At 42.5% G+C, this 9,610-nt stretch overlaps 2 protein-coding genes across 2 annotated transcripts; both read right to left on the reverse strand.

Moving 5' to 3' along the window:
* Nucleotides 1-5,355: 5,355 nt before the first annotated feature.
* Nucleotides 5,356-5,868, reverse strand: LOC127288911 (uncharacterized). Its single transcript, XM_051316615.1, has one exon. The coding sequence runs from the start codon at nucleotides 5,866-5,868 to the stop codon at nucleotides 5,356-5,358; it is 513 nt and encodes a 170-aa protein (XP_051172572.1).
* Nucleotides 5,869-7,941: 2,073 nt separating this feature from the next.
* On the reverse strand, nucleotides 7,942-8,442 carry LOC127288912 (uncharacterized). The gene has a single exon (XM_051316616.1). It carries the CDS (start codon nucleotides 8,440-8,442, stop codon nucleotides 7,942-7,944), a length of 501 nt encoding a protein of 166 aa, XP_051172573.1.
* Between the last annotated feature and the right edge of the window lie 1,168 nt (nucleotides 8,443-9,610).

A 9,610-nucleotide genomic window follows, 5' to 3' on the forward strand; every position in this document is an offset into this window, starting at 1 on the left:
AACACACCCTCATCGGACACGCTGAAGCTCGGTGGCCGACCACCTGACACACACTACAGGGGGCAAAGTACGGACGCTGACCTGACGCTGATTGACCAGTATCAGTTTTAGGTCCCCACTGAGGGCCACGCTTCTGCCCAAAATTATGGCCAACCTGGGGTCGAGGCGGTCCACTATTGGGAACACCTTGCGCTGATTGAACAGATTTAGGCTGTACTAAATTTGTTCCTCTAGATGGCGTCTCATCTGTCATAAACGCTTCAACCACAGGTTCGCTAACATTATCACTCGATCTCATTCTCTTTGGTGACTGCTTCTTACTCTTTTTCTTCTTGGGGGGTTTGGGAGTACTACTTTCTTCTTCGGACTCAGACGCTGACGTATCTAATAACGCGTCTATTTTATGCGCCTTATTTGCTCCAGAAGGAGCTGCTGAAGGTACTCTCATTTTATCTTTAGGTGGAGGTGGGGCATAATGCTTATCTATGTCACGAACACGTTCGTAGCGATGCAAAATTTTTTCCAATTCGCTAAGCGAAATGTTATCATAAGTTGCTACGAATCGGCGGTACTCCGGTGTCAACCCTCGAAACACGATCTTCAACATTTTAGACGCTGAAATCGGACGCTTAAATTGTTGCGAAATTAAACGAAGACTGGTTAAATAAGAAGAAATTTGCTCTCCTTTAGCCTGAGTGCGCGCTTTTAATTCTTCCCACAAATCCTCTTCGTCGATAGCACCGCTGAATTCTCTTAAGAATAACTTTTTGAAAACTCGTCACGATCTAATTTCTCTTCTGGTGACATGATACCAACGACTTGCTGAATTTAATAAAACGCTAGGGATTGCCGCTAATAACTCTTGGTCGCAAATTTGATAACATTCTCTACAGTCCTGCACGCGAATTTAAATTCGCCCGGATCTTCTTTATCCGACGCTGAAAATTTCAAATTCCAGCTCTTTAAAAGCCTAGCTGCGCGCGCACCTGAGATTTCACGCGTACCCGGTCCCTGCCCATATTGGGCCTGGTCTGGGCCATATTCGTCTTCCGATCCTGACTCATCCGAAGACAAGTTCAAAAGTGAGTCATGATGGCCTCGCATTGAATTACCGCTATTTTCCCGAGAATTAAAATTTGCCTCTGTATTTCCGACATGGCCCCCACCATAAGACTTAGCTTCGTCCCTTCTACCCCTCTTTACCCACTCTTCTCTCTCAGGCGGGTCTAAAACCTTTTTAATATCGTTGACCAGACCGGACACGCGATCATGACACTGATCTGGGAAACTTAATGGAGGTTCGCTGAATGAGTTTTGTGGTTGTGAAACTTTAGGTACCGTACCTGAACCTAGGTTACTATCGGTACCCTGCATAGGCGGAGCCGACGCTGAGTTCCGTAACGCTTGTCCCTGACGCTGACTATTTTGTTCGGGAGGCCGCGGCGCCCAATTAACCTCGGTATTAGTATTATAAGTAAACACCGTACCGTTATGGGGGAGATAGCACATTCGACTGTCGAATTGACTAAACCTCCCTATAGGTGGTACAAAACTAGGCGTAGCCACACCAGAGCTCGGTAATGCCCAAGTTACTGTTGGAGACGTCCCGGACGTTCCACTTGTCACCGTCGGCGCTACTGTCGTTACTTTAGACACCGCACTGCTAACAGCCGTATTAGCCGCTGATATTATGGCTGGAGTCATACCCGCTGACTCACTAGTCGTTAGTATCTGCTGATCTAACCCGGTGTTATAATCCACGCAGCTCGCCACGTCATCGCCTTGATTCACCTCCACTTCGTCATTCGCGTCAATTTGATCGGTTGTCAAATCCACTTCCGGTACCGGTAATCTATTTAGATCCGGCATAGCCTCCACCAGAAAAACTTCATCCGAATCGCTAGCATCAAATTTTTTAATCCACGGAACAAAAACTATTTCGCCATAAACTAGTCTTGCCCGGACACGCAATAAACGCTCGCGCAATACCTGCACCGTACCTAATGTGCTCACATTATGACTCATCAGTTCTCTCACGACGTCACTGATAGGCATACGCGTTATCGATTGCCAATTTGTGCTGATATTCGGATTTTCCAAAAGTTTCGCGAAGTGACGCTGATATACCTCCATTGTCGATGAAAACAAATTTTTCACTCTTCGCGATAACGAAACTAATTCCGGAAAATTATCCACTTTTCCCGATCAAATACTAACGCTGACAATAACAGAAAACACTCTTAATAAAAAAAAAATTCCCTGATACTAAATCGCGGCACTCATACAACTCTTTCCGTTTTCTAAAAACAATTGAGTTGTCACTGAATTACGCTGATTTCCTCGTACCGATTTACCGAATACACAAAATATAATAAGAGTAAGAGAGAAAAGATTTTCATTGATAAAAAAGAATTCTCTAATCAGTCCCCAAAATAAAATTCCAAAACAAAATGAATGAATAATTAATTCATTAATTTATTCCAAATGAAATTGGACGCTAACAAGAAACACGCTTTTTTCGTATATAAAAAAAATAGTCTCTGATAAATGTTGCACCCGCAACACTAAATCACGTCCAATAAAACATTTTCCAAACGTTTACGACACAAAAAAAAGTTTTGTCCGTCGCGAACAAGTGTCAAATTAATAAAAAAAATTAAAAAAATAATTTTCTTTTTTTTCTTTTATTATTATTAGAGAAAGAAAGAAAAATTAACACCTTAAAACGAATTAATTCACCGAACGCTGACTCACACTAAATCACGCGGCAATTATAATCGCTTAATTTCACTTTTCTCAAAAATGAAACTCTCTCAATAAATAATCTCTTCGAGAATTGAGAATAATCTCACTTGTCACCTGACAAGGTTTGTAAATTCGCGAACGAGGAAAAAAAAAAATTAATTTGACGCTGACAAATTCTTTCTTAAAATCCAGATCCACACTCACTGAAATAATAGAAAAAATTTAAACACACTGGTCGATTAACTCTGAAAAGGATCTTCACGTAGTTCAAAAGGAAAACGCTGAGAATTCTAAGAACTCATATATGGCGCTACACTACTCAATTCATTTCACTGACAGAGTGTGTTATAAGTCGAGGATATAAATTCTAATACTCGCTCTAATCACACTCGGTAAAATAATAAATAATAAAATAAATCCAAATTCAATTCAACGATAGAAAACTCATAAAAAATACTCGCAACTTGACATTTATTTCAAATTATATTCTCGAACACTTTCACTTCTCAATAAATTTACCCTCGAAAATAGAAAATTATCTGCAGACAATATTTAAAAATCTTTTTCTTTCACGCTGACTTTAAACTCCCAGCTGACTACTGTTCGCGCAACGTCATACGCATGACGTCATATCCGAGCACATGTTGAGAATTAACTTTTAAAAGGACGCCGAAATTCACCGGCACACATAAAAAAAATTCACTGACGCTCCACGAACAATATGAAAATTATATTAAATATTACAGTTAATTTTTACTTCCTTTTTTTTTAGTTCGAGAAATTGATTGATTATTTCCAATAATCAATGTACACTGAAATTATGCCTCGCGACACCATTACCGGCACACGACCGCGCGAAATTTTTAACCGTCACACACGCTGACAAAACAGGAATTTTCTCCTCGATGACAAAACACAACACAAAAATGATCTTGTTTTTTATGCTTGGTCAAAAGCGTCCCCACAAGGGATGCCAATTATAATGATGGACTTTCGCGCGTTATGAAAAACCCGCTTGCACCGTCCACATTAATCGAACGCTAAATACTTATCTTAAATTACGCTGAAAAATACCAAAGGGAGATTCCAACCAAGTCGAACCATCGGTGCATTGATGATCCCAGAACAAGATTAATTATCAAAGAACTCAGCAACGTTGAAATGCCGACACTAAGACGACGTTGACTGACGATGATAAACACAAAATATGATAACACCAAATAACACACATTTAGTTAACAACGAATAAAGATTTATTTAAAACATACAACTATTTAAAGAATAATCAAGCGTATAACGCGACAATAAATTATGAATCCCGCGAAAGGGTCTTCCTCTTAATACGATCCAAAATCGACTGACTATTGACGCCAACTTCCCCTAGATCTCCTAATCAGTTAAGAGGGGCGCGATATCCCTTTTCCTCGTCACCCCTATCGCTCCATCCTTCTCCCTGGACGATTTGGCGGCAGCTCCCCGGAAAACCTAGATAACGACGCTGACAATCGGGCCTTTAGGCGGCACAAACATGCGCACATCCTCACGCAGAAAAACCGCCAGAACACATGTTCATGGCACGTTGACACGAAAAACTAAACAGCTGATAGATCAAGAGGGGCGAAAACGCTGACAGATACCAACCAATATAAGTAACGATTTACATCGTTACAACGATTACTAAAACTGGAGACAGTTCAAAGTAAATTCAAGCGTGTGAAATCAAACTGACAGTTAATAAATTAATTGAATCAGTCTTTTTAAGGCTACAAAATAATTATATTGGATCCGCCGTTGTGCATTCTGAAAATCTGACTTCAGATTCGTAATCAGCGACCCCAAAAACCCCCGAGTGACATGTTTCAAGCGAATTCAATGAATTTTTAACAAATTCGTCCGCCATATTAGATCCGCCATTTTGAATTTTAAAAATATGAATTCATTTTCGTAATCAGCGACCCCAAAAACCCCCGAGTAACCAGTTTCTAGCAAATCCAAGAAATTTAATAAAAGATATTGAATTTTCATCCCTTAAAACTGAAGGGGTAGTTTCCACCCTTAAAAATGAGTTACCGCCGATATAAAAATATACGTGTGTGGGATAGGTTAATCTCAATGACAGCAACGGAATAGTAACACTAAATATAACGATTTATTTAATTAACTTGTTATATAAATTTGACAAGACGAATGTATGTCAAGTGAAAATTCGGTCGGTGTACTTCGAATGAAACTTGGGAATGAACTGCCGATGTACATAAGGTACACCCTTCTTATACTCTAAAAACTCATTAAAATTATGTTAAGGTAAATGAGGATTAAATCATCTCATTTACAATACTAGAGCATGTTGAACGTAACAATAGGAGACACATTAAAAACCTATTAAGTAGTCTTGTAGACTAGACTACAATTGCGAAATAGGAATGCATTGAATTTTACCCTAAACTAATGGATTGTTAAAACTCAATTAACAAGTAATTGACAAGTGTCTAAATGTGTAGAGTGTAAATATTTTACAGAAATATTAATATAAATTCAAATTTAAACAAATACAATTTCCAATAAAATATTGCGCTACCGCTACAGTACCCCCCTGCTAGTGGTTAACGATTACGAAAAACCATCCTGTAGGCGATCAGGGAACCGTACGCGTCTGTCAGATCTTGTAGAGTGTGGTATCGAATTCTGCTCTTGTTCTGGTGTTGCTATCTGCTTAGAAGGTGCATCCTCCTGGATGCTGGTATCTCGAGATGATTGGACAATGGCCTCAGGATCATTAGCCAAAACGTAAGCTGACTTCAGGCGATCTATCGAGACATTAATGTCACGACCATTGATGCTGACGAGGAAGGTCTTCTCGAACCTTTTTACGACCTTGAAGGGGCCATCGTATGGTTGCTGAAGTGGTTGTTTCGGTGCATTATGTCTGACAAGGACTTGCTCGGTTGTTGCAAGATCCTTGAAGACAAATATCCTCTTAGATCCATGACGAGAGCCTCCAGTTGGCTTGATGTCCCGTAGTTGTCGAAGTACAACTACAAAACCAGCTGGATCGAGAGTGTCGTTGATGCTGCTGTTGGCTCCAAGAAACTCGCCAGGAAGGCGAAGGGAGTGACCGTACATCAAGTCAGCTAATGTTGATTAGATGTCATCTTTCCAAGCTCCTCGGATTCGAAGCAGCACAGTTGGCAGCACTTCAGTCCATCTATTGTTTTGATGGCACATGAATGCTGCTTTCAGCTGTCGGTGAAGTCGTTCTACCATACCATTTGCAGACGGATGATAGGCTGTTGTGCGTAGGTGAATTGTAACTAGTAAACAATTCAATTGTTTAAACAAGTGCGACTCGAATTGACGTCCTTGATCGGTGGTGATCCTCAGTGGAGTTCCGAACCGAGCAATCCATGTGTTGTAGAATGCTCGAGCAACAGTTTCAGCCTCCTGGTTCTCCATGGGTACAGCTCTTGACACCTAGTGAATCTGTCTACCATGGTGAGACAGTATCGTTTACCTTCTGAAGAAGGCATGATAAGAATGTCGAGGTGGACATGCTTGAATCGGGTTGACGGTGGTGCGAAGCTGCCGACAGGTGATGAGACGTGACGGGATACCTTGGATTTCTGGCACTCAATGCAGTTGCGAGCCCAATTCCTGCAGTCACTTTTAATCGACGGCCAAACGGAACGCTGGGTTACGAGTTTGACTGTCGATTTTACTCCAGGATGTGAGAGATGGTGGATGGTGTTGAAGGCTGCCTTCCGGAATTTTTCTGTAACAAAGGGTCGTGCTGACCTCGTAGAAACATCACAGAAAAATGAAACATCTGCATCGGGAATCCGGATCAGCTTTAATTGCAGGGAAGATGCTGTATTTTCCAAGATGACCTTTAGCTCCTCATCATCGCTTTGGGCGGCTGCAAGAGCTGTGTAGTCGAAAACAGCTTCAACTTCAGAGATGCGTGAAAGAGCATCTGCTACGACATTGTCCTCTCCAGAGATGTTTGCGGATGTCAGTCGTGAATTGACTGATGAATTCAAGATGGCGGAAATGTCGTGGAGAACACTGATCACTCTTCTTTTGGAAGGCATAGGTGATCGGCTTGTGATCAGTGTATATCGTGAAGGATCTTCCTTCCACCATGTGTCTGAACTGCTTGATGGCCAAGTAGATCACGAGAAGCTCACGATCGTATGCTCCATATTTTGTTTCAGCAGGACTCAGCTTCTTGGAAAAGAAATTCAAGGGCTGCCAGCTGCCATCGACCAGTTGTTGTAATGAAGCTCCTACGGCGAAGTCGGAACCATCGCAGAAGATAGCCAATGGTACATCAGAATCGCGATGAGCAAGCAGAGTAGCCTCAGCTAGACTTTTCTTGCTTGCTTCGAAGGCCTTGATGGAGTCGGATGTCCAATGTACTGGAGCCTTCCCCTTTGAGTTTCCTTGTAGCATGTCGTTGAGTGGTGACTGGACCTTAGCAGCATTCGGAAGGAAACGCCTGTAAAAATTAAGCATTCCAAGGAACTGACGTAGTTGCTTAACTGTTTCCGGGCGATAATAGGCACGAATGGCGTCGACTTTGTCAGGCATCGGTCTGGTTCCTGCAGGAGAAACCAAGTAGCCGAGAAATTTGACCTTAAGCTGGCCAAACGCACACTTGGCTGGATTGACCCCATACTTCTTTAGTCTGTCAAAGATGATTTCCAGGTGCTGCATGTGTTCCTCAGGTGTTGCAGATGCGATCAAGATGTCGTCAATGTAGACGTAGCAGAAGTCTAAACCTTGGAGTACTTCATCCATGAAGCGTTTGAACGTCTGTGCTGCATTTCGCAATCTGAAGGTCATGAATTTAAACTTGAATAGTCCAAAGGGCGTGGTGATTGCGGTCTTTGGAATGTCTTCTTCGGCGACAGGAATCTGGTTGAAAGCTCGAATAAGGTCAATTGTTGAAAATAGACTTTTACCTTGAAGAGCGTGCGAGAAATCCTAAATGTGTCTCATCGGATACCTATCAGGGTAGGTCATCGCGTTGACGGCACGATAGTCGCCACATGGTCTCCACTCATCCCCTTTTTTTGGAACCATGTGAAGTGGTGATGACCAGGAAGCTTTGGATGGTTGAGCGATACCCAATTTGACCAGAGTTGCAAAATCAGTCTTGGCAATTTTTAGTTTGTCAGGCGCAAGTCGTCGTGGTTTCTACGCCACAGGTGGTCCGGGTGTTGTCAGGATGTGATGTCTCGTAGAGTGCTGGACAGTCCTTGTGGTTCCATCTGGACGTGTTTTCTCAGGAAACCGTTGAAGAAGATCGTGAAAATGTGACCTCCCAGTGACGGTTTTAATACTGGGAACCTCGCACTCAATCACCTCTCCGTGGGAGGTAAAATGAGTTGCTTGGTCAAGGAGACGTTGTTTTTGAAGGTCCACCAGGAGTCCATAGTGTGCCAGGAAGTCAGCACCGATGATAGGTTTCTCGACGTCGGCGATGACGAATCTCCAGGTGAATTGACGGCGCAAACCGATGATGGTTCTGTTGCCCGCGAAAAGTTCATACGATGATTTTGCACGAGGTTCAGGAAGTTGTATTCGCGAAACCACGCATAGATCCGCACCTGTGTCAATGAGGAACCTGGTCCTGGAAGATTCATCTGTCACGAAAAGTCGGCGCGATTTACTGAGAGATATGTCATCGGCCAACATTAACGACTTCCCAAAGCGTTTTCCGCACTATCAAACTTGCATGGTTTCTCACACTTTCGCGCGTCATTGCCGAACTTCTAACGATACCAACACACTTCACTTCCTGGATGACGGCGACTTCTGGAGTGCGAGCGAGATTTAAATCGTAATTTCGACCTTGATCGTTCTCGTCCTTGCGACACTTGATTGATTTCCAGAGAGGCGAACTTTTGAAGCACAATTGCAAGAGTCTTCTCTAGACTTGAAAACCGGGCCTCATACGTAATAGTAGGAGGACTCACTGTTGCACTTGATGTACCCGTGTACGCTTCCGCGACGTTGCATAAGCTTCCATAGGCATCCGCGACGGAGTCAGCAATTTTTGCACGTTTGTCCAAGGGCAGGTCCTTGTGTGCTGCGAGCATGGCTTGCATATGCTTAGGTAAGCGTCCTAACCAAAGGGTCTGCAGGACCTCTTCTGGAAAGTTGCTTCCCGCCAGGTTGCGAAGATGTCGCAGGAACTGAGTTGGCGTTTTATTAATTCGGATTTGAGAATCTCAAACGTTCTCTCAGCTTTCGGTTTTAGAAGAACGTCACGAATTTCCACTGCGTAACGCGGATGGAGAGCACTCAGCGTGTGACCGAATTTTGTTGCGTCTTGCGTGATACCCGCACCATTGAAGCTGCTTTCGAGCAACAAAAACCACATTTCAGGATCAGCGGGCATAAAGGGTGGCATATTAAACGCGATTCTGTCGACAAAATTACCGTTTTCTGTACTACTTGTCATTTTGCAAATGTTAGTCAATTTTGTTGCCACTTTTTACAATATTGTCACTACACTATCACTTTATGTCACTATTTTGTCACTAAGCTTTTACAAATGTTGACCCAGTGTTGGCACAATGTCGTTTCGCGGTTGCCACGACTTTGCCGCTGTGTAGTGACGGTGTATATTTTCACCCCATATTGTCACTGTGTTGTTGCACTGATTGTCACTTGAATTTTCCCACGATAACTACTTCACGATCACGTCGGGGTCACCAATTTGTGGGATAGGTTGAACTCAATGACAGCAACGGAATAGTAACACTAAATATACCGATTTATTTAATTAACTTGTTATACAAATTTGAAAAGACGAATGTATAGGTGTCAAGTGAAAATTTGGTCAGTGTGAAATATTAAT

This window comes from Leptopilina boulardi, unplaced genomic scaffold (assembly GCF_019393585.1).
Source record: "Leptopilina boulardi isolate dan_hultmark-lab unplaced genomic scaffold, ZJU_Lbou_2.1 LbouV2_397, whole genome shotgun sequence".
Lineage (NCBI taxonomy): Eukaryota > Metazoa > Arthropoda > Insecta > Hymenoptera > Figitidae > Leptopilina > Leptopilina boulardi.

Excerpts from the sequence above, each read along its gene's own strand:
- LOC127288911 (XM_051316615.1), bottom strand. The coding sequence starts at position 5,868 with ATGTACGGTCACTCCCTTCGCCTTCCTGGCGAGTTTCTTGGAGCCAAC.
- LOC127288912 (XM_051316616.1), bottom strand. The coding sequence starts at position 8,442 with ATGTTGGCCGATGACATATCTCTCAGTAAATCGCGCCGACTTTTCGTG.